Source organism: Larus michahellis, chromosome 1 (assembly GCF_964199755.1).
Source record: "Larus michahellis chromosome 1, bLarMic1.1, whole genome shotgun sequence".
Taxonomy (NCBI): domain Eukaryota; kingdom Metazoa; phylum Chordata; class Aves; order Charadriiformes; family Laridae; genus Larus; species Larus michahellis.
The window spans coordinates 91,624,132-91,648,182 of NC_133896.1; the positions used below are offsets into that span (position 1 = coordinate 91,624,132).

Genomic DNA, 24,051 nt, shown 5'->3' on the forward strand with positions numbered 1-24,051 from the left:
TGGTTGAAGGATGGGGACAGACCAGCACCTGAGCTCAGCCCTATCCATAGTTTATTTTTCCTCTTGTTTGAACAGAACAATGATGAGGGTGTTCCTCCCAGCAAGGATGCATAGTTGCACCAGGTTGAGTGATGCTGGCCATGGAGGCCCACCTGCATGCACTTCTCCTCCTTTGGGAAGGGGCTAGGCACCCCAGGCCATCTCTCAGCTAACTGACAGAATGGGAAGATGGTGGGGAAGGCCTTGCAGCTTTCAGCAGGACGCTGCACATCCTCCTTACCTTGGGGTATTTCACCCTCAGCTTCAGCGTACACTCAAGCTGTGGACACCGTGGCCAGCTCTGGTTGTTGCCTACTAGCACACCAAGTGGCAAACCTGAACTTCCAGACACCCTGTGGAGACCAGCCCTACAAGTGTGGTCCCCATCTTCCCCTTTCTCTGTTCTCCCTAGGACTGATCCTACCTTCCCTCCATCAACCCTAAGTGTTGGATTGTCTTTCCCTGCTGGGCCACCTCTTCACTCTGACTCTCTCCTTCCAGTCTCTTCTGCTTGGTCCCCAAGCTCTGCAGGCTGTTATTTCACATGCCTTTGGCCATCTGAGATCGTTGTCCATCCACCTGCCTTAATCTGTCATTGTGGACTTCTGGTTTTGCCCACTCAGAACCTGCATGGAGATGGAAGCCTTGTTCTCTTTTCCTTCCAATTTCTGCCCCAGGTGAAGCTGGCTGGACATGTCCTCCTCACTGCCCATTGGAGCCCCAGTCTTCCTTGCACCTCTCCTGCTTTTTTTACCATTCTCTTCCCTTCCCTGGGTGTTTCTTTCTCAAGCCTGGCACCATCATGGGAGCGCCAGTTCACAGGCGCCTGCTCTGTGAAGTTGCACAAGCAGACGAGGGGCTTTCGGAGCCAGTAGGCAGATCAAAGGGCAGGGGCACGACGTTGAGGACGGATAAAAAGGGCTAAATATAGAGAAGGTGCAGCTCAGGTTCAGGACTCTGTCCGAACCTTTAAATCCCTTTGAGGGAACACTCTAAATGAAGTTGGGAATTGTTCTCAGCCTCAGAAGGACAAGGAGCCACAGATGAGCGATAATAATAGCTCCAGCTTCTCCTGTCGCCTCCACCCATCACGTCCCGATGCAATTTGTGGAGAGTGAGTTACCCAGTCCCCAGCGGAGTGCAGGTGCCTCCCGGGAGGACCACGGCAGGTGTGCAAAAGAGCAGCTTGTCATGGTCATGTAAATTTAGGACAGGAAACGGGGGAAACAAATGGGGGAAGAACAGAGGAAAGGGGAATGGAGTTGGGAGTCTGGTCAAGGCACGTTCCTACCACGACCAGCGGGACCTTAGGGATGCACATTCTTGTGGATTCACGGATCAGCTCACAGTTGCTCGTGGTAGCTGCCCAGCCTGGTTTTAATGGGAAAGGCTTCTAAATGGTGTGCACTCAGTGCTTTCTGGAAGTAAGGGCTCTTTCAGGTGGACACTAAGCAGTGGAGGAAACCAAGTCCTTCGGTAACTTTGAAAAAGCACTTCACCACCACAACTCCAGCATTGCAAAGAGCTACTGCCAGGAGGACCTTGGCACCAGCACTGGTCCAGAGTTGTGCCTCCTACAAGCATCACTGGGGAGCACAGCCCGGGCAAACAGAACTTGGGCTTCGTCGGTTCATGCCAGCCCTCTTCTCAGCTCTGCCTTGGCTGCGCTCACCCAGTTCACAGTTCTTGGCTTTTGGAATCACGTTCCGTTTCTTCTGCTCTCCAACATGACAGTCTTTTCCCCTCCTGCCTTTTCTGACAAACTTGCTGGAGGCACCTCCCGTAGCCCTCCTGTCCGTGGGCAACCGGACACCCCCCTCAGCCCTTGGGTGTCCACTCGTAGCAGACCAAATGCCTCAACTGTGGTGCGAGGCTGAGGAGGGTCTGGAATTATCCTCCTCCTGCCTTTTTGCTGTCACGCCACGACTTTTCAGGGCAGCGACTACGTCTCCTGCACCTCGCCTGTGGTGGGGGCCCAGCCTGCACCCCAGAGGTGCAGGGTCATACCCACCATCACTCCCTCGTGGGGATCGGGGTGCAAGTGATGGGTGGGAAGAAAGGGGAGGTGAACCCCCTCGTTTCCTATCCTCCGGGTAGCTTCCCCCACACTGGGGAGGGAATGGTCCCTCTGGGGGATCCTGGCAGAGGGCTGTAAATAGAAAAGGGAAAGGTGCAGGAGGGAGGACTGAGTATTAATAGGCAGCATCCCTGGGTCTCTGAGTAATCCCTGGCTGGCCTTGCATGCTCGCCCTGGTGACCCTGGGCTCCTTGCAGAGCCGGATACGGAGATGATCCTCCTCTCCTGTGATGGAGATCAAAGGCCAGGGTAAAATTACCCTGCTCTGCTCCTTGCTCTCTGAGGGGTCCTTCTCCGTCCAGAAAAGCAGCCAGCTGCCAAGAGGTGTGCACAGGGGCGCACCGGGAGCGCAGGGCTGTGTACTGGTAGCGAGTGCGAGATTCCTCAGGGGAGGTGTTACCTTCCTGTTCCAGTATGGAAACTGGTGAGATTTACCTGCCAAGGGGAGAAGAAGCAACTCCATCCCGTGCAAAGCCCCTCATCATCGTAAAGACATCTCAGCAGTAACCACAACTCCTTCCCCACCGCGATCTTCCCCCCTCCCACGTCCTCAGATGGGATCAGCCCACGTACAAAAACTCCCCACAGCGTCACACCAAGAAACCCAGTGTCCCAAGTGCCGGGCTCACCAAGGTGACCTCAGGCATCACAACAAGGCAGCATCCTTACCGGGATCTGTAGAGCGAGGTGGGTTGCAGTCCCCCCTGGATGGCACCCTGATGGCCTGCCTCCTCTGCTGAGAATGGCTCCCCGCCGGCCAGAAACCCCTCGTCTCTCTGCCGTCTCCAGTCAGTCCTGCCCGTCCACCCAGCGAGTCCCTTGCTCCCTCTCTGCTCCTCAGCCTCTCCCAGGACTGATCTCCCCATGGGGAGCTGGAAGGCTGTGGACGGGAGGGGTTGGGGGAGGGCTGATTCCAGGAGCAGCGTCAGGCAAATTAAATCAGACACCAGAGACTTGGGGAAATCGGATTGGGACGTAATGCAAAGCAGGTGGATGGGGAGGGGTGAAAAGAGAGAGTAGCACGCTGCTCCTGAAGGGAAAGAAACCATCACAGGCAGATTTGACTCCCTCTGTTTAAATCAGCAACAAACTAATAAAGTGAAGATTAGCCAGAACAGGCTAGGATTATCAGTCACTGGGGCAGGGCTTGCTGCACCTCACCATCCACAGGAATTCCCATTTTCCCGGGGACAGCATGCCACTTGTGTCCTGGGCAGGGTGGGAAGAGGGATGCTGCCACCCACGGTGGCCCTGGCAAGGGAAAACCCCACGGCAGGGCTGGGGTCACACCACCTCTGGGCAGCAAACTGGGCTCTGCATGCGGAAAACAGAACTGGGCACAGGGACCAGGGGTGGCAAAAGATTTGGTGGCGTGCCTTTTGGCAGCCACTTTAGTGGGATGCTGCGAGGGGATTATCTTGGCCTCAATCTCTTTTAATCTCTCCCGCGGCTTTGGCCCAAGCCCGAGATAAATACCTTTTAACGGATCTCATCTGACGTCAGGAGGCCATCAGTCTAATCACCCAAGCAACCTTTGGGCAAAGCAAGCCAGAGATGTGGACGCTGGCCCCCTCGCCCCCCAACACGTCCTCATCAAGCAGGAACCATCCAGTGCCCCCACATACATCATGGGGACGGACGTGTGAGTGCTAGGGTGCGACGGACCTCCTGCCAGGGAGATGGAATTTGAAATGCATGCGTCAAAGTGTCTTTCTCCTGTGACCCTGGGGAAGACGGGAGGCAAAAAGGCTTGCCAATTCAGGTTTCCCAAACTCACATGTTGAGGAAGTGACTGGATTTAGACTAAGGAAAGACTTCCCTTTCCATGGAGCAGGGACCCCGTGCCAACAGCGAGGAGGGCATCACCCACTCACCTCTTACACCATTGGCCCTGGCCCTACAGATTTCTTCCATAGGAGCTGTAGTTGGGGTCTCCATATACAACTCGCATCAGGGCCTGTGTATGTCATGACCACAGACTGATCTCTGTCCCTAATGCTTCCCAGGAAAAGGGTCACTGCTCTTTTTGTTGCTCCACATCCACCCCATTCGATTCCTGTTGGGCTACAATATAATCCCATCTCGGGACACTAATCCCCTGGGCAGTGACAGCAGATTGTATCAGGGTGGAAAATGATAAACAAAATATCTCTTCTGCTTTCAGGGGCAATTTGGTGGTGGAGTAGGGAAAAAAAAAAAAAAAAAAAGGAAGAGAGGCCTTGCTGCAGGGAAACGTGAGCATACAGTGCTTTTCCTTAAAGGCACTCCCCACCCTTTCCAGGGGTTAGTCATGGCAGAGCTGACTTTCTCTCTTGCTCTCTCTTATCGGAAGCAGCTGGCATCTGGACAAATACTTTGTTTGTTTTCTTTCACTGAGGGCTCAATCTCCTTCTACCATTTGTTTAATTAAATTTCCATCAGCAACAAGTGTGCATGTCTCCCTCCTGGTGTACAGACTCAAGCTCCCGCCAACATCTGTGTCCAGCATTTTGCTTTTATTCCACATATTCACAGTCCCCCACCTTCCCTCTCTCAGACCAACTGCGTTTCTCGAGTTTGTGGGTGCCTCGGAAATTCACAGGCTTCTGTTTTGAGTTCCCGAATGCGAGACAGCCCTTACTGAAAGACCCTAGGCTCCTCCTCCCCCTCTCGGATTTGGTCCTGGATGACCAAGAAGCTGCCACTGAGAGGAGACCTTGCCTTCTTACTTCTGAGGGACATAAACATGTTGGTGAGGCAGTGAAGAAAGTTCCCGGTGTCACTGACTTTAATATGTCAGGGACATTAATGTCCCTGCTCCCATTTTTCAGCTGCTGGGATGTCACAGAGAAGAAAGCTGCATCCCTCCCCATCACTACGTCTCTAGCATGCTAATACACTTCTCCAGGCCTCTGTGGTCCCGATGCTACCAAGACCGGCCAGGCCATGGTGTGTGCCAGTCCTGCCCCTGCGGCCCTGTGTACTCAGAACTCATCTCTGGCCCGCAGCTCCTTGGGTTGCTGCATCCTGTCCGAGCCAGGCTTGTGTCTCCGGCTCGTGGGCCTGGCTCCTCCGCTGGAAACGGGAAACTCTGAGGAGGATCTGCCGCTGTGATCAGCCTGGCGTTCTTCTCCATCAGGCTGGTCCTGCTCCACAGCCCTCTGCTCCATCAGCTCCTCTGCCTTCACCCGCTCCTGCAACCACGGAGACAGACATGATGTCAACCCCTCCCTGCCAGGGTCTTCGTCCTGCTCACAGGGGCTGACAAGACGCATCTTGTCTTTGCCACATCCATCCAACCCCCCCAGAGTCCATCCTCCCTTGCAGGACCCATCACAGGCTGGCCTCTCCACCATGTACCTTGTCAGAGGACAACCCCCAGCTGCTGCACTAGGCCCTGCCCCACGGGAAAGCCTACAAGCCATTCCTCAGAGGGATGTGATCTAGCTCGGAGGCACTCTTATCCGCTTCTCCAGCATGGTCCTTTACCTGCTCAGCATGCTCCTGGGAGTGTGTGTACCACAGGGCGATGGCGCAGCGCCTGCCGCGGCTCACCGCCCACACGCCGTGGGGGTTCTCCTTGCCAGAGCTGAAGGCTACCAGCCTCCCACACTTAGGATGTACCTCGGCCTGACAGGAGAGACAGAAGAGACAATGAAGCCAGCAGCCCTCTTCTCCGGGGTATACAGTTGTCGTACAGAGGCAACGTTGCTGCTGGGAACGTGGAACAGCAGAGAGCCACTAGGCACCTACTGCCAGTCTATGAGCAAGGCAGACCTTGGGGAGGGTCAGGGAGAATCAGAGGGATGACCTACTTCACAGACACCCGCAGGGTGCAAGAGCCCGGAACATCTCAGCTAGAAAGGCGTTAACCTCTCCTCTGCCTGAGATTTGCCTCAATTTGCCTTTAGCTGTCCCTATTTGAATCTGCCACGGCACCAGCACTGGATTGTTTTTGGAGTGCTGGGATCCAATAACCAACCGGTTTCCACCTGCCCGGACTAAGTCTCACCCTCAGTCCTCCCTCCTTCTTTTGGCCAGTGCCAGACTTACTGTGACAGTCACAGTGTCCATTTCAGTGAAGAAAAGGCCCCCACCTTGGAAGTCGTCATTGAGGTAGAGAATGCCGCTGTGGACAAAAAGGAAGAGGACATATGGACGGTGAAGCTCATTCCTCCCAGGTGCTTCCCCACACTCCTTGTCACAGCAGGCAGTGGCACCTGAGCAATGCCACAGGTTCAAAAAGTGACCAGACCAGTTAACAGGAGGCTCCATTTGGGGGTGTTAAATATGCCAGTGCCTAACTCAGGGGAGTCCCTCAGCTGCAAGGCACAGGAGGCTAGGAGAGTATGCCAGGGAGTTAGCTCTGCACGCTTGTCCTGTTTTGTTTTTGTGGGGTTCTTTTAATTTTTTTTTTTAATCCTCTGCAGCATCCATCTGTGGCACTGTTGTGACAACACCCTGGGCTAAAGGGACTTTGGTTCTGACCTGGCATGACGTTACGTTTTAACATTGGAAATAATCCAAAGCCTGGAAGAAGAGACTGATCAGCAAAGTAAGCCATGTCTTAGGAGTCAAGGAACCTCAGGGTAACATAGGAATGGTCAAAAAGAAGCTTAGTGCATGCAGAAAAGAAAATTAAACCAAGAAATTTCTTTACTTATGTTAGATAAAAAGAGAAGTAGTGAGGCTGCTGTGCAGTGTGGGTGAGACCAAAGTCAACTAGTGAAAGAATGGACCACAAACTACTTGAGTTCTTCTTGGTATTCAATTACGCTGATAGAAAATGTCAGAGGAACAAGAGAGGCTCATTAATGGGACTGGGAGAAGGAAATAAAAAGCAACACTGTGGCTGCTGAAGTAAAATGTTAAGGACATAAGGACAGCGAGAGGACTACCAACCCTGAAACCCAGGAAGTTATAGCTCTTCTGCCATAGGGTTTTAATAAGACTGTGAAGTTGGGGTGGTAACATGACTAGAAAAAAAGCAAGGATAGCTCTCACATGCACAAAGGGGCAGGAGGGTGGGGATAGCGGTTGAAGCATGAACAGCCCTGCTAGCCTGACCTCAGTAGTCTGCAGGGCTTTAGGCTCCATTTCTGAGGAGAAGGACAATTAAAGGTCAAGAAACAAACGGAAAACAGTCTTAAAATGTAACATGGGGGTACTAAAAGCAGATTGGGCTAGCCACACAATCTTTGACGGAACAGTTGATTTGCCAGGGAAAGACAACGTGCTCCACCTCAGCGGTCTGGACTCTGGTAATCCGAACAGTGCCGCTAGAGAAATTGCTACTGAACACTGAGACGGTGAAGAGCACGTGAACAGCACACAGTGCTTAGCGCACCACCGGCATGGAAAGCAGCACTGTTCGCCTGGAGGAGGATCACTGGGACTTTTGGACCCCTGGCCGCAAGCCTGTTCAATAGTTTCATTAATGACCATAGCACAAATACGCAGAAGAGATCCAGGAAGTTTGGAGCACAGGGACCTCTTTCAAAAGGACACTGGAAGAGCTCAGCCCTTGTGAGCTGGCTGGTCAATCACAATTCACTCTACAAGAGGACAGGAATACTCCTGGAAATAATTCAATGGCATAGATCCCAGGAAGATATTTTAACATACATCCAAGCAGAAGTCAGAGAAGCCCACTACCTAGGGAGGAGTGAGGTGACAGGAGGGACAGAGATCTAACGAGTTACATGACAGAGCCTGGTAACTTTACAATCTGATTATACCAAGTCAACATCTATGTCAGAAGGGAAATGGACTCAATGATACTGAAGTTCCCTCTAAGTCCCACATCCTTACCACAGGCTGCTTAGAGAAGATTTCTGCTCTGGGCACAACTACCACTCAAATAAAAGGCAAATAAGATTTCTGGATGCCCAGGGATAGGATGGTAAATAGGAGGAATCAACTGTAGTGAACTGACCTCATTTGGCTGCAGTGTGCAACAATGGCCACCATCTTTAAAACATATTTCAGGTTCTTTCACAAAAGAGTAACAAAACCTGCCACAGGCTGGAAAAACACTCTCACGTGGAATGGGAAAACTCTCACATGGAATGCCAACACAAAGTATTGGCAGTGAATCTTGAGAGATGAATGGAGAGAACAGTCACCAAAGTACACTGACTGCTCAAAGGAAATCCAAGGAGCTTGGCTCTCCCTCTCCTGTAATGCACGGGAAGACTGTGAAAGATGGAACTCTCACAGAAAGATGGAAAGATTAGAAGAAACAGACTGTCACAAGGGCTGGCAGTGGACTGTAGTACAGCGGTAGACCCACGAGACAACAATTTGATATCATGGTTCTAGTCTGTGCAGCCTCCCTGCCTCCTTCCGCTCTCCATTAATGCTGGCTGCAAGGAGGGAGAAGTGGCAGATATTCTTCCAAGCCTAGGGAAGGTGTTTCACACCTCATTCTGAAGCCGCTGATGCAGCCTTCTGCCTGATGCTACAGTCCTGGCTGGCTTTGAGCCAGTAACCCACCACCTGGTTTCTATAAGGTGAGCTCATCCTCCGATGGGCCGGGGAGATGTTCTGATCTCCACACGATCTAACGCAGGCCCCCTTCTTCTCTTACCTGTAGTCCCTGTACACGTAGGCAGGCGGTTCTCTCCAGCACTCTTGCCCCTCAGGATCCAAAAGACAATTATCAGCATGGACAGGATGACTAAGATCCATGCGACCTTCCTGTTCCTCTGAAAAGGGACGTTACAGAAAAGAATACGGGCATTTACAGATTCAAGAAAGAATAAGGCAGAGAGAAAGGGGCACAGTGAGAGTAAAGGGAAGAGAATCTCCTGAAAGCATATGGCTGGGACTGAGGAGACTCTCCAGGAGACAGGACTAACAGGGTGAAAGATCCTTTACCGTCTACAGCCGTGCGGCACACAAGATGTGTGAATGAGAAATGGAGTTTCTTTCCAGGAGCAAAATAGGACTCTATGATTCTCCGAGATTTCTCACTGGCCTGCAGAAGCAATTTGGCATCTCTCCAGTCCACGTCCCCATTCTGGGCCAGCTACAAGTGAAAAACAGACCTGTTAGAATACTTACGTACAAAGACACTCTCAGAAATGATACACGTACACAGCACAGAAGAAGAGACCTGTGAAAAGTCCTGTGGTCACACATGTAAGAAAAGAACACGTTTTCTCATGTAAATATAAGTATAGCACAGCAATTCTTTCCTTCTACTCAGCACATGAAGCCACATCTGGAATGCAGCATCATTTTGTGTGCCCCAGTACACAAGAGACAGTAGCAAACTGGAGCAAGTCTTCAGTGAAGGGTCTTAAGATGGCAGGGGCATTGAGAGCACATGACTTAGAAAAAGAGGCTGCGAGGCCTGGGTTTCTTCAGCCTAGAGAAGGGAAGGCCAAAGGAGGGTCTAACTACAGTCTCCTCCCACCTACAATGGGGTTATAGAGAAGATGGAGGGACACACTGAAAAGACAAGAGGCAACAGGCAAAAGCTGCAGCAAACGAAATTTTGGCTTGATATAAAGAAAAATTTAATCCTCCTGAGAGTAGTACAGCACTGAAACAGGTGCCCAGAGAGGCTGGGGAATCTCCACCCTTGGAGATGTTCAGGACTTGCCTGTGCAAAGCCTTGAGGGATTTCACCTAGCTTTGGTATTAGTCATGCTGCGTGCAGGGAGTCGGACTAGAGATCTCCAGAGGCTCCTTCCACCTTAATTTATTCTCCAATTCTAAGCTAAGCATGTCTGTTAAGACTGACGTACAGGGACAAGTAGCAATCCTGAAACCCTGTCTCACAGGAGAGAAAGCAGTTGACAAGCCCTCCAGGTACACTGTGCCTAAACATGATCGTGGAGGAAGAGGGTCAGGGGAGACTGCACATGTGCTTGTGAGGAAGATAGCACATCCATGACCCCATCCAGAGCGCAATCCACAAAGAAAAATGCTCAGGTGACAAACACTCTTCCTGGACAACCAAGGACGCGGCAGACTCACAGAGCCACTTACCTGCATGGCCTTCAAAACAGTCAACCCTTCAAATCTCTCATGTGGGGTATGAGGCGACCGTCTTGCCCGGTAGCCATCTCCTGCTTCTCCTGCTGCCTGGAATAGAAGGATACAGATGACACACATTAGGCTGCCATCTCTTCTCCATGGAAACACTACAGCCCTGCCTGCTGAGGAAGAAAGTACAGGAGGTCCTACAAGACCCAGGCCTCACCTTTGTCAACCGGAGAAGGTCCTTACACTCAGACTCCGTCAGCACCCTGTCGAACACAACCCTCTGGGTTCCATTCATCTGTTGGGAATCCATCGTGACAGCGATACCCTCAAAAGGCAAAGGACCTGTCGAGAAGCAAGTACAGATAGGCATGAGCAAGCTTTGGACATGAAGCCCTCAGACACCAACCCCCAGCCTGGATAAGGAAGTGGAGAGACACTATACATTCTCTGAGAAGACAGGACAGTTCCCCAGAAGTGCCCATTCCTTGCAGACCCGGGCCACTTGCACCCCTCACATGCTTCAGGGGAACCAGAGCACCAGCTGGGGAAGCTGGCCTTCAGCGAGTGCTTCAGGAGCCAGCAGAAACTTGGGGCTTGCTGGGAGAGCAGCAGGGAGCTGGGGAAAGTTGTGGATCGCAGCAGCAGAACAGGTCCAGCCTACTGGGGTGAGGCTCTGGAGAAAAGAAGCAGGTAAACACCTCCATCAACCCTCCTTTCAATCACACATCTTATCCCAGAATTATCTCCAGTGAATCTTTCTATTTTTTTCATCCCCAAAGAGAAGCAATGGGTACTAGTTGGCGATTTGATCTTTTGATCTCTGGCCTTTTTTTCACCCCCCCTCTGACCTCTGGATGGTCAGGAATGCCAAGGCACTCAGGCCCTCAGATTGATCTGCTCTCCCATGTGTCACAGCAGAGAATCACTTGGGGTCACTTCAGGGAAGGACTCCGGGACAGAGCCCTGCAAGAGGCTGTGTGTCCACACATAAGAATAGAGGACCAGGAAGAACACAGGACTTTGCACTGCAGTCTATAGCATTCAGCCACAAACCATTTGGACTTGTGTTTTTCAGGGAAAGACTTGCCCAAGCCAAATAGTCTTCCAGTTGCCACTTCCCCCCATCTCTCCTTGTCCCCTTCAGAAAAATGTTGTTTGAAGTTGGGCTGGTGGAGTTGAACCAGGTTTGGTGTAGACACTCCTGCCACACTGAACAGGGATCTGCATATCCACAGGCTTGTCACGTATTCAGGCACCACTGCTCTCAGTTTCTCCAGCCACAGTGCTCTTTGAGTTCCCATGCCAGAGACGTACGCAGTGAGATTTTTGCAAGATTACACATGCATCAAAGAGGGAGAAAAGAAACAGTGAGAAGACTTGCTGAGCCATTCAAGTCAGTCTGCATCTATGCTAGCAGTCAAATGTCTGAGGATGGAAGAAGAGACAGCACTGAGCCTGTCTGACTGCATCCAAGTCATTCTTCAAGCTCTTTTACTCACCCCTCTTCTCACTCTCTTCCACATCCAGAGTCTCCTGCTTTTGCTTCTCCTGATCCTCTCTCGGGAGCAAGGGAAAAAACAGAGACCAGGGCTGTCAGTACACAGAGCTATGCCTAACCCTCCTCTGTGGTAGCATTTCACACCCTTCGCATTCCTCTTTTGCCCATTCCTCAGTAGGTATTACTGTTCCTTGTACCACCCCTGCCAGTCTAACCCCATCCCCTACTTCCAACACTTGTATTTCAGTCAGAGTTGACTTGTCCAACCTTACCTGTGTTTCTCCTTTAGGCTTTCAGGAATCAGCTCATCTGGAGTCCAAAGATCCTGGAGGAATAAATGCACACAGTTCAGTATACAAAAAACTCCTCCCACATGGGATCACGTTAAACAGCCACCCCCTTGTCCTGCTTCTCCAGTAAATATCAGACCAACTGTTCTGGCTGGCTTCTGACGACAGCCAGATTGGGCTAACGCATATGGTTACAGCACCAATGTGAAACTAACTTCAGTCCTGGAGTAGCAGAAAGGCCTTAAAGATCCACCTCATAAGGACTTGGGGGTCCTTCTCATCAGCATCTGATCCTTTCTGGATCATGTGCTACTGAAGTGAATTGTGGCAACTGTCTTGGTGAAATCCGGGCAGGAAGATTAAGATGATACCATTACTTACAGGGTCATTAAAAGTTCCTCCTAGATGCTCCACTGCATAATAAATCAACTTCTTCTCCATCAAAGATCTCTGCACATAATGTTGAATACTCTAAGGAAGCAAAGAGGCTGTCAAACAATCGCCCCACAAAAGACAAGACTATCCCTACCCAGGGCAGAAACCTGCCCCAACACACTGCTGTGCACACTGAAAGCCCAGTTCTGTCCTGAAGGGACCCTGCCTGGTACAGACTATACGTAAACTCAGGCTCCAGTTTCTTCAGTCCAGGGCCTGGCACACATCTGCAGTGAAACACGTTTCCCTTTTTGTCTCCCAGACTGTGATCCCATCGAATGGGACAGGGGAGGGCCAAGAAGTACAGACCTGGGGTTGTAACTACCTCTCTGGCTGTGACAGCTGTGTCCTCTCCCAGTTCTGTGCGATACTGTTTCATTTTCTCCAACATTGGCTCATCCGTGGGATAGAAGAGTAAGTAGGAAGCAGCACATTCAGCAGCCAGTGCCTGGTTCCCAACTTGGGCAGGGACAGAACAGAACAAAGATATGTCTCTGAAAGACTTGACATTAGCAGCAAACGTGTATAGGCCAGCAGCACCCAAATCCCTGGTCGGGATCCGGCAGCAGGAGGCTTTACACCGAGTACGCATCAATCCCTGCCTAGTTGGGCTCCACCCAACGATGGGCAGAGAATACAGGGAACGAGCCCAGTAAAGAATGGGCCAACTTTCAATATTTATTGGGAGCTCGTTCAGAGGAGACAGAGAAAAAAATAAGCATTTATTTGGAAGAAAGAGGGTCCCACCTCCCTCAGCCAATAGACATGACGAGGGGTCTGGAGGCTTCTTGCAGATACAAGTTTTACCAATGGTCTGACAGAGGAGACAAGAGACAGTCAGGTCAGTGTGGGAAGGAGCAAAGGTATCCAAGAGAAGAGCTGAGGGGACCTGTGCAGGTGACTGACAGGACGACCAGTTTCATGACAGGCCATCAGTTTAGCGAGGGCAGGCAGCGCTGAGTCAGAAAGAGTCAACCCCTGTTGAGATGAGATGCACACGCATGCTCTAGATAGGAAGTGGGGGCCTGGTCTGGAGCCACGTACTGAAAAGGAGGGTATAAAATACACAGCAGATGGTTGGAGCAAGGACTTGAAACGGAGAGTGCTGGAGGAAAGACATGGGAACAGCCACACATTACAGAAGCTGCACAAGGAGACTGAAGTGGACCACAAGGGACCTCTCCCAAGGCGGACACAGGCTTAAGCAAGAGAAGAGAGGTTCTGGGAAGAGCTGGGGGGCAGAACTGGGGAGAGAAAGGTAGAGCTCAGGTCAGCATGCCAGTTCTCCCCATGACATGCTGCCCTGCAGGTCCAGAGGCAAAGGGCAAGTTTAGGAGTGCCACAGCATAACCCACTGGGTTGTGGCTCTACTTACCTTGATCATAAGCAAACTGCAGTAAATCAAGATGAGAGGGTATGAAATCTTCTGTGGCAGAAATCCGCCCTGGCTTTGTGGCAATTTCAAGGACGCACTGCTGTCTGCACTTTAAAACCTGAATATAATGGGCTGCAAGAAAGAGGAGCAAGAAAGGCAGTAGCTCACACTTCTTCCAGACAGGAGCTCTGGGAAATGGGGCATGTCCAGTGTGGGGAGCACGGCCTTCCTACCCAAACCTCTGTGCCTCTAACGCTACCTGCAACGGCTTCATACAGGCCAGGTTGCATGTCCTCCTCCTCCTCCTCGTCCTCATCCTCCCAAGGCCCTTCACACAGGGCACGACACTCTTCCAGTGCTGACAGCGCCTCTGTGAGTGACTCCTCCAGCCTTGCCACAGCCTGCAGGTACTCATCTGCATCGTAGTGCTGCACCCCAGCCTCGTATGCTTCCTGCGAAGGACAGATCCAGGTCCCTCATCAGTGTGGGTGACACCAAAGGACGCCCTGAGACTTCGAGTCGCTCACAGGGTAGTGGTGACATCTAGGGGCCTGCCTGATCATGCACAGCCCACCAGGCAGTGACAGCAAATCTTCTGGACTTAAGCCAAATACTCTTCTCAAAGGCCCCGCAGCCTGCCATAACTGTCACCAGAAAGTCTCTGTGTCACACTTGCAACGGTTTGTCTTCACCCTGAAGAGATGCCTTCAGGGAGACCTTCTTGCACCCTTTCAAACATAAAAGTTACAAGAAAGACTTGACAAGAAATATAAAAGGGGCTTATAAAGAAGATTGGGTGAGACTTTTGACCAAGGCCTGTAGTGACAGGACAAGGGGCAACAGTTTTAAACTGAAAGAGGGTAGATTTAGATTGGAGATAAAGAAGAGATTTATTATGGTGAGGGTGGTGAGACGCTGGAGCAGGTTGCCCAGAGAAGCTGTGGATGCCCCATCCCTGGAGGTGTTCAAGGCCAGGCTGGATGGGGCTTTGGGCAGCCTGGTCTAGTGGGAGGTGTCCCTGCCCATGGCAGGGGGGTTGGAACTAGATGATCTTTAAGGTCCCTTCCAACCCAAACCATTCTATGTATGGGGGCCCTGTCTCAAGCCATGGCCCTTTTGTGAGAACAGATTAGGGTCCCAGACCGGTCCCTAGGATGGGATAAGAGCTGCCGACGCCTGGCTCTGCACGGAACCCTCACCCAGTGCGGCGTGGCCTCCAGGTCCCGAAAGTTGTCTGACTTCACCCCTGACATACGCCGGTACTTCTCGATGTCCTCCCGCATTTGCAGGTGCTGGGGGTTAGCCACGAAGAAGGTGTGAGCGGCGGACACGGCCTGATCCAGCTTCTTCAGCTGTGGAGAGAAGGCAGCCGTGCCCGTCACGCTCCGCCGGGCCCCCTCCTCTTCACCCACCCACCCACCCCTCTCCCCCGGCCGCTCCCTGGAGTCACCCACACGGCGCCTGTGCCCCTCTGCCGGGCCGGCGAGCCCTCTCCGCCGGGCGGTGGCCCCCCTCTGCAGACAGAGACCCTCACGGGGGGGACGGGCCGGGGACAGGGGGGGAGCGACTCCCATTCCCCTGCCGATAGCCCACCCCCGGGCTGCGGTCCCCACCTGGAAGAAGGCCACCTGCAGGTAGTTGTAAGGCTCCCTCTGTTCGAAGTCCCGGCGGATGGCTCGGCTGGCCCGGTGGGCGGAGGGCGCGGCGCCCAGCCGGCTCCCCAGGCAGTGCTGCAGGCAGTCGGCCCGCTGCAGCACCCCGCCGAAGAGGGCGGCCTCCCAGGGCCCCTCCGCCGCCGCCGGCCCGCCGAGGAAAGCCGCTTCCCGGCGGCAGGAGGCGCGGCAGGCGCGGCGGGCCTCCCGCAGCCCCGCGTAGCTGTGGAGGGCGCGTTGCAGCAGCTCGGCCGCCCGCCCCCAGTCCCGGGCGAAGTAGGCCCGCACCCCGTCGGCGTACAGCAGGTCGTAGGGGACCAGCCGGCCCGGCGACGTGGCGGCGGTAGAGGCGGCGAGGAGGAGGAGGAAGAACGGGCAGCAGAGGGAGGCCATGGCCGAACCGCCGGGCAGGACGAGGAGCAGGAGGAGGAGGAGAGGGGGTCCGGGGTGGGTAGGTCCACCCAGGGGGCCGGGCCGGGCCGCCGGTGGGCGGGCGAGCGGGCGGGCAGCTGAGCGTCCTGTTCGGGAACCGGGGGGCTGCCGGGGGCAAGGTCCCGTTCGGCCGCCCCCCCCGTGCCCCCGTCTCTCCGCGGGAGCCAGCCGAGACCTGCCGCCCCTTCGTGGGTGCCTGGAGCAGCGCGGTCCCGCGTGGGCCAGCAGCGCCCCGGCACCTCGTTGTCTGAGGTGGTTCTTAGGTTGCCCAGAGAAGCTGTGGATGCCCCATCCCTGGAGGTGTTCAAGGCCAGGCTGGATGGGGCTTTGAGCAGCCTGGTCTAGTGGGAGGTGTCCCTGCCCACGGCAGGGTGGGGGGAACTAGATGATCTTTAAGGTCCCTTCCAACCCAAACCATTCTAGGATTCATCCCCCAGTGTCATCCCACCCTTTGGTACGGGTCACATAGACCCCTCCAATGAGACATCTCGTAAGAAGTTACGGTTAATCTACCAGAATCCATGCCAGGGACGAGGCACACTTTGACGGTTCATAGAGCAAGTCCCATCACATGGAGGAGTGCTTTGGAGGTGAAGGGTTGCCTGTCTCACACATCCTCTCCGATGCAGCCAAACCCTTGCCCATGGCTGGAACTACAACCAGAACTGGCCTGGAGGAGGCCCATCTCCCACACACTCCCCCTGCACCTCCCTTCCAAGAATTTTGCATTGGGCAGGAGCCTGCTCCAGATCTCACCACTCCCAGCTTTGATGGTGTGGGCTGCCTCAAAGCAATACCTTTTGCTGAGCAATATTAGAAAGCACAGAAGCCGCTCCTGCCTAGCTGTAGGCAGCCCAAGTTTTCCCTGAAATGGACAGGAAAACTTCTCACCCAGTCTCCCATGATGACAACTCTACGGGCTTCGTTCCCTTCCCTGGGCTGCTGAGCATCTGCTGCCCTCCAGATGCACTGACAAGAAAGAGATGGCGAGGGAGGAAAGGAGCCTCGCACATTACACATTTCCCTTCCAGAAGCCTGAGAAGCTTCATTAAACATTGGGCCAGTCATTTTGTTTCTATGGAAACAAAATTATTACTAATATATTATTTTAAAAACAGACACACGATTGACACTCCAAATATAGAATTTTAATACCATTCTGCGCCTGCCTCGTGTCTTAGGGCAGCACGGATGCGAGGGTGGAGTTCACAAAGGGACAGGACGGGCGAGGGTGCCAAGTGGCGGTGGCAGCGGTGGGTGTGTTTGTAACCTGAGAGCAGGCACAGGCTGTCCGTCTGTCCGTCACGCTCCCTTCTGCGGGTCTGTCCCACTTCTTTTTTCCCCCACCAGCGTGGGGTGCCATGTTTCCTGCCTGCTGGCGAGAAAGATGAGAATGCAAATTAGTGATCGGGTCCCAGGACAAAGGGAACACTTGAAGTTTTATTTAAAAATCGTGATGGCACTGAATGTTTGATGCTGTCTCTCATAGTTTGGGATCCTGGAAGGTCTGTGCCTCGCAGGCCTCAAGGGTCCTTTCACGCGGCGCCTGCTCTCCGTCCTGCAGATGCCAGGCTTCGTTGCCAGCCAAGGAGCAGCGCCGTGGCCGGTCGGCGTTCTCCTCCTCTCTGCTGCCAAGGGAGAGGCGGCGATCGCGGCGTGATGCGAGTGGGAGACGGGAATGCCATGGGCTGCAGGCTGGGGTGGGTTGAGGCGTCTCGTCAATGAACGTAGTGATCTCATCTCGGAAGAAGCAGGCGCTGGAGCTGGAGCCCCGGGGCATCAGCCCCCCTTCCAAGAACTGCCGTAGGGTCGTCAGCTCATCTTCTGGGGGCCGCCGGCGGTGCTGGTAGTCATGCAGCTGAGGAGGCAAGAAGCCAGGGCCTCCAGGCTTGCGGGGGGTGGAAATGCGGATGTCATCAGATGAAGACCACTTGTGTAGGAAGGATGGAGCAGAACGGTGGGCGGAGAAGATGTTAGTTTCATCATGTGACATTCTCCGGGAGATAGGGACCTGGAAAACAGAGAAGGAGGCAGGTGATGGAAGACTTGAAGAGACAGAACAGGAGGGGGGTAGCGGAGGCTTTCTCAGGGGAGAGAGTCAAGAGGACATGAAGGCGTGAGAAACTGACAGAGAAGGAAGTGGGTTGTGAGGCTGCCCCTGCTAGCTCTCGGCTCACCTGCAGGTAGTGCACCTTGTCCTGGGGCAACAACATGTGGTGCATGGGTAGCAGCTTGATGTCCCGGGAGTCCCGCTTCACAGCTGCAGCACCATTTGCATCAAATCTCACTTTGCAGATCCTGCCATCGCCATAATCATCGCACACACCATCTGTTGGCAAAGAGGAGAACGGCAGTCAACACTTTTCAGCTATAAGAGGAGCATTATCAGGGCACCTGGACACCATCCTAATGCTTGTCTGACATCTGCCGCCCTACTTGCAGCCCTCAGGGCTCACCTCTGAACAAGGACCTCGTCTTTCTGCTTGCAGCAGCACTGAAGCACCCAGAGACTGCCCTGTTTCTTCAGTCTCACTTTTGAATTGCTCACTGCCAGAACTTGGACCTTTGGATCAGCGAGTTGGGCTGAGGCCCAGCATGTCACTTCTGTTGTGGTTTGGCAGCTGTACGCATCGTCTCTACTCTTGTGTCTACTGTGAAGGATGTTGCACTAATTTTTCCTGGATGCCAGTGAGTCCTAAGGCAGCAAGTGAGCGGCAGAGCCTTCTCCAGAATAAATTTTCTCATGGTTGCTGACTCCAAGCTATAACACAAATCCCACCTAGCCACCCACAACACCACTCCTAGTGCCATCAGGTCCTTTTCCCAAGGCAGACCCCTCTTTCCTCTGTAGTCTTTTGGGGAGGGGGTTAGTGAAGAAAGGTGACTGTGGGGTGGTGAGGAGCTTACCATCATCTCCATCTTCCTCAGACATGATAGCCACACACTGCTCCCACACGGTGCGGAGATCTGCTCGGTAGCGCTCGCAGGACCAGATGAAGGAGGGGAGCAGCAGGGTCTGCACCATGGAGCACCAGAGCACAGCCAGGACCATCCAGGTGGGGGCCGTATCATAGCGCAGGCTAAAAAAGCTCACGACCTTCAAGGTAAGAGAGAGTAGCAATGCCGAGAGAGAAGACAGAAGTGGGGATCAAGGGATAAAGATAATGTGAGTCAATTCTGTAGTAGAACATGGTCTGTCAGTAAAGGATTCATCAAGTAATGACCCCGTGCCCCTCTGAAGAACTGTTCCTGGGGTGTTGCCCCGGGTTTGCCAGACCATATTCCCAGCTGTCAGATCTCTAACATGAGACCTGGTGTAAGCATCCCTTCTTCCCCGTGCTCATTATGAGCTGGAGCTAAATAGGTGCTAACAAAGGACACAGCCACTGGAAAAAAAAAAAAAAAAAGCTGTGACTAAGCCTCTCTTCTCTTAATGGTTCCCTTTGAGAACTTCCCCATTTTCTCCAGTTTTGCACAAAATCAACCAGCCAGACAAAACTTGAATGCTGACTATGACCGTACAAGCAGAAGGAAAAAGAAAACTGTCTGCAACAGCTTTTAAAGCTGGTGTATCAGTTACCCAGAAGCAAATTGGAGAAATAGAAATCTCGTTGTTTTTACAGAGCTAGATCCCCCGTAAGTTTGCAGAACAATTTCCTCTCCTCTTAGCCACTTAAAACTTTCACAGTGGTTTTAGCTGTGTGGTGCGTATTCCCCAGCCACTTGAAACTTTCACAGTGGTTTTAGCTGTGTGGTGTGTATCCCCCAGGCTTAGACTTGTCTTAAGAAAACGCTGCTGCGGCAGGATGAGAGAATTACTGCAATCTTTTTAAAACCAGCCCCCAGAATAACACATTCAGATGTGGCAGCTCTGTGGCTGGTGGACAGAAGGCAGAGTTTCTTCTCTAAAACTTGAGAGAAACGGAAAACTAGTTTAACTGCAGACTCTCAAGGGAAAGGGAGAACTCGCTGCTTACCAAGATAGGCACCCCAGTGAGTGTGTCATAGAGGAAGACAATAGCACTGATGAGGTTGGTCATCTGCAAGGAGGTCTTGGCTGACTCAGAGCCATCCAGTGAAGACCTCCTTTTGCCTCGTACATCCTCCACCACAATGGCCGGCACGTTGAAAGTGGTGTGTGCTGATGAAGAGCAGGATGATGCTTCCTCTGCCCTCTGATGGCGGCACTGCCGGAGTCTTCTGTGTGCCCACAGGGTCTGGTAAAAAGTGATCCCCACGCACACCAAGCCCATGACAATTCCTCCGAGCAGCAGGAGGCTAAAGCAGACCCCGAAGCCCAGCCCTATCTTGCTGACGATGAACTGGCAGCCGCGGGCATAGTAGCGCTCGCCGTTGTTGTGCCAGCCGATGGAGGGCAGGGTGGAGAGGATGAACGATACCATCCAGATACCCATGACTGCGTGCAGAGCCTGCTTCTTGGCATTGCTCAGCCGGTAGTTGACTGGCCATCTCACCATCCACATCCGGTGGTAGGAAAGGGAGGCCACTGTGAAGCAGGTGGCCAGCGCCAGGGTGTAATATGTGGAGACGAAGACCTTGCAGATGCTTTCATTCCAGTCGTAGTCGGAGGACTCACGCCGCAGCTGCACCACGGCATAGGTGGTGAGGGGCACTGCCGCCATGAGGATGTGGGTCCCAGCAAGGAAGCATAGCAGCAGCTCCAGGGGCTTGTGTTTCTGTTGCTTGGCCGTGATGCTGAGGATAATCCAAGAGTTGGCCAACAGGGCTAACATCCCACATGCCAGCCACCACAGGGAGTTGTTGTGCAAGGTGGACTCTGATTCAGAGTCCCCCATGCTGCCACCCCTGCTAGGCTGCACCCTGTCCCTGCTGCTGGGATTTCGGAAGAGGGTCAGTGGGACTCCGCACTGGGGGAGCCACGTCCTTCCTCATCTGCTGCCACTGCGATGCAAGGTGTACACACGCTGCAGGAGTTCCTCAAGGCATTGCCACCAGGTGCTAGGCAGAACAGCCGTCAACTCCGTCTCACTTTCAGTCCTCCCTTTCCCTTCTGCTTGCTTATATTTCTTTCCCTAGTTCTAACTTTTTCACCTGTTTTTTCCCTTGTTCTCTTTCTTTTTCTCTCTTCCACCTTCGTTCTCTCTCTTTCTCATGAACGTTTGCCAGTGCTTCTTCCCTCAGTCGCTTGGGCTCACTTTTTTTTTTCCTCCCCATCTATTTCATCCCCCTCCTCCACTCTTCCCCCCAAAGAAAAAGCTCTCCTTACTTCATGTGCCCACCAGGCACCTTCTGTCTCAGGTACCACCTTCTGCTGGGACTGGTGAAGGCCACACGCAAGCAGGGACTGCTGGGGACTCCAAACAGTTTGGTAGCAGCAGTAGCACTGCTGCCCGGTGTCCTAGTGAATGAGGAGCTAGCCAAGAGTTTCAGAGAAGATGGGAGGCAGGACAAAGGTCCCGTGGAAATGGTGAGGGTGGCACATACACTGTCTGGTGTGTAATCCCCCTCTCACCAAACGCCACGCTCGTGGCTGGGTAGAGGTTCCTGCCAAGACAGTCAGAGAGCCACCAGCAGAGAGTGAACAAGACTCAGAGGGTTCCCTACCCAAGGCTTCACGGCACCCTCACTACATTGTCCTTTTTGCTGTCCTCCAGGGCTCTCAGCCTGCTCTTTCAAGCTTCCCTGCACAGTGCAGGGCAGAGCTGGCAAACAACAAGGAGATGGCAGGGAGGGGAAGATCCTTTTCAAAGGTTCCCTTGGAGATTCAGGGCATGAGGTTCACTGTAGAAGAGAGAAAAAAGAAAAAGTAATTTAAGATCATTCTATCTCCCCAGATCTCTCTCTCTCCTTGCCCACACAAACACCTTGTCATGATTTAGGCTGTGCAGAGCACTCCCTGTGTCTTTCAGGGAACAGACAAGCCAGATTTGCAGCAGTCCCTGTATACCTCAGGCTGGACTCTGGCCCCAGCAATTCCTTCCAGTGCTGCTGAGACACCCTGTGCTCCCTGCCCCTTCCAGTCTGAGGCTCCCCATCCAACGTGTTACTAAGGCCTTTTTTTTTTTAACAGAAGGGTTGATTCTCATCGCTCCCTCCATTCCGGTCCTGCCCTCCCCACGCACCCGCTGCAATCCCTCCTCGCTCCTGCCGTACCGCTCCCACGTACAGCTCCCATAGCTATGCCAGTCTTCAGACCTCAGCTTTTCTCCACCAGTGCTCTGGACTGTAACCTGCCGCTCCCGCCCCGTCCTGTCCTGTCCCATCCCCGGGTGCGTGCCACCGCTCCAGCAATACCCTGCCATCCCACAGTCTTGGAGCACAACTCTTTCGGGCACACGCCTCACCCACCTACCGTGTTTCTGCTAGAGCAGCTCTGGTCTCCAGAGACCCCACGGTTACAAACCCAGCCAACCAGACTGCCAAACTAGTCCTGAGTCTACTCACCTTTGCCAGTGGTCCTAATGACTCACACCCCCTTCTCCTGTCCTCATCTATAAGGGATGCCCAAGCAGTATATTCCAGGAAGGTATAGGCCTGCTCCATGCCTTGACCAGAGCAGATGTAACCTTAGTTTTTCTGTGGATGGATGGGTGACACCCCCCCCCCCCCAGTCTGAGCTCGTGGCTCTCTTCCCATCCCTTCCCCTTCCTTCTGCTTCTCCGTACTTTCTCACCTTCTCTGTAACCACCTGAGGCTTTTCCTCCTTCCCTCCCTGCTTGGAGCAGTTTGTCATGACTGGATTGGTGATGCCCCCAGTTCTGCCCTGGTTCATCTTTTTTTCCCCCCCCAGTGCCATCACTCTTGCAGTTAGGCCTGTGGCCTCTGGAGACAGTTACGCTAGCCAGCCCTGATAATCCCACGGGAACGAATTTCCTTGCAGCATCTCCTTCTGCCGCCCTTCCCACCCGGCTCCTTCTGGTGGCCCACGCTGTTCCCTCCATGAGGCAGGCACCCTCCCACCTCTGCTGGCTTAGGGGCCCAATTCTGCTCCCAGCCGCGGTGCCCAATTCTGCTCCCAGCTGCGGTCCTCCCGGCTCCCAGGGATGGGAGAGCCCCGGTGCCCATTGCAGGGATGGCCAGGTCGGCGAAACCCACCCTCACCTGGCCCTGCTCCCCGGCCAGAGCCCCCACTACCCCCCTCCCCCCTCGCCTTCATCCCACCGCCCATCCCACCGGCGGGCAGAGGACAGGCTGGTGGTCCCGGGGCTGCTGACTCAGGGGAAGGCAAGGGCGGGAGCGGGGGGTGTCCGCGGGGAAGATGACCCAGAATAATTGCAAGGAAGCGCGGAGAAAACCGGAGGGCTGGGGGATGTGGCCGGCCCGGGGCCGAGCTGCGGTGCTGCCCCCGCCGCCCCCTCCCTTTGCCCCCCTCCCGCTCTAGCCCGGCCACAGCCGCGGCCCCCGCGGCGACCGGAGGGGCGGCGGGGGGCCGGGCCGGGCCGCCCCGAGCCTCGCTCGGGCAGCTGCGGCGCGGCCGGGGCTGGGCTGGGCTGGGCGGGGGCCGGGGCCGCGGAGCCCGCGGGGCGCCCCCGGGGCGCGGCCGTGCCCGGCGGCGGCGGCGCCGCCCTGTGCGCGACGGAGCGAAGCGGGGGCCGGCGGCGGCGGCGGCGGGGGCCGATCGCGGCGGCGGCGGCGGGGGCCGGAGGGACCCATCTTACCTCTCGCCGGAGCAAGCGCTGCCATGGCGACGGGCGCCCCGCGCGGCTGTGCGCGCCTCTGCCCGGCTGTGCCGGCCCCCGGCCCCGGCCGCCGCAGCGGACGCCGCAGGCAGCCGGCCCCGGCCCCGCGCTCCGGCCATCCGCCAGGCGGGGCGACGGCGAGGGGCGAGGGGCGGGGAGCGCCGGCGGGGAGACGGCGGCGGGAGCAACCGCCGGGCCGAGCAGCCAGGGGGCGGGACGGCCGGACGGCAGCGGGAGCCGCCGCCCCGGCCCCGGCCCCTCCCGGCGGTCCCCGGTGACGGGGCCGGCTGTGCCGGGGGTACGGGCGGCTCACGGGGATGGTCTTGGCCAGGGCCCGGCCACAGGGGCTGCTGCTGCCCGGCCTCAGCCCGTCCCACCTCATCCGCATCCCTCCTGCCCCACGGGGCAAGGCTGGCCGCCCCCCAGGAATAGGAGTTTCAGGATAAGAAGGTGCCGGGCTCCCATTCTCAGGGAAAGAGGGTTGTGAGGAGGCGCCCTAAGAGGTGTCGGGAGGATGGATGCCGACCTGAGGGGAAAGGCCAAAGAGATAGTGCGGAGAGAGGGGCCTGCAAGGGATGCTCAGAGAGCGGGGAGGCCAGGACACCCCCTGCCCAGGTG

General features: G+C 54.6%; 2 protein-coding genes across 2 annotated transcripts; both read right to left on the bottom strand.

The window, feature by feature from the left end:
- Positions 1-4,592: 4,592 nt before the first annotated feature.
- Positions 4,593-15,785, bottom strand: P3H3 (prolyl 3-hydroxylase 3). Its single transcript, XM_074592350.1, has 15 exons — positions 15,302-15,785; positions 14,888-15,040; positions 13,948-14,140; positions 13,689-13,820; positions 12,639-12,772; positions 12,260-12,349; positions 11,861-11,913; positions 11,590-11,648; positions 10,308-10,432; positions 10,094-10,189; positions 8,975-9,125; positions 8,685-8,802; positions 6,149-6,224; positions 5,585-5,725; positions 4,593-5,289 (listed from the first exon to the last, which is right to left on the bottom strand). The coding sequence occupies exons 1-15, from the start codon at positions 15,731-15,733 to the stop codon at positions 5,080-5,082; spliced, it is 2,163 nt and encodes a 720-aa protein (XP_074448451.1). The 5' UTR covers positions 15,734-15,785; the 3' UTR covers positions 4,593-5,079.
- A 1,113-nt stretch (positions 15,786-16,898) lies between these two features.
- Positions 16,899-23,553, bottom strand: GPR162 (G protein-coupled receptor 162). The gene is made up of 5 exons (XM_074592362.1): positions 23,413-23,553; positions 19,750-21,535; positions 18,680-18,869; positions 17,950-18,101; positions 16,899-17,783 (listed from the first exon to the last, which is right to left on the bottom strand). The coding sequence occupies exons 2-5, from the start codon at positions 20,587-20,589 to the stop codon at positions 17,256-17,258; spliced, it is 1,710 nt and encodes a 569-aa protein (XP_074448463.1). The 5' UTR covers positions 20,590-21,535; positions 23,413-23,553; the 3' UTR covers positions 16,899-17,255.
- Positions 23,554-24,051: the final 498 nt, after the last annotated feature.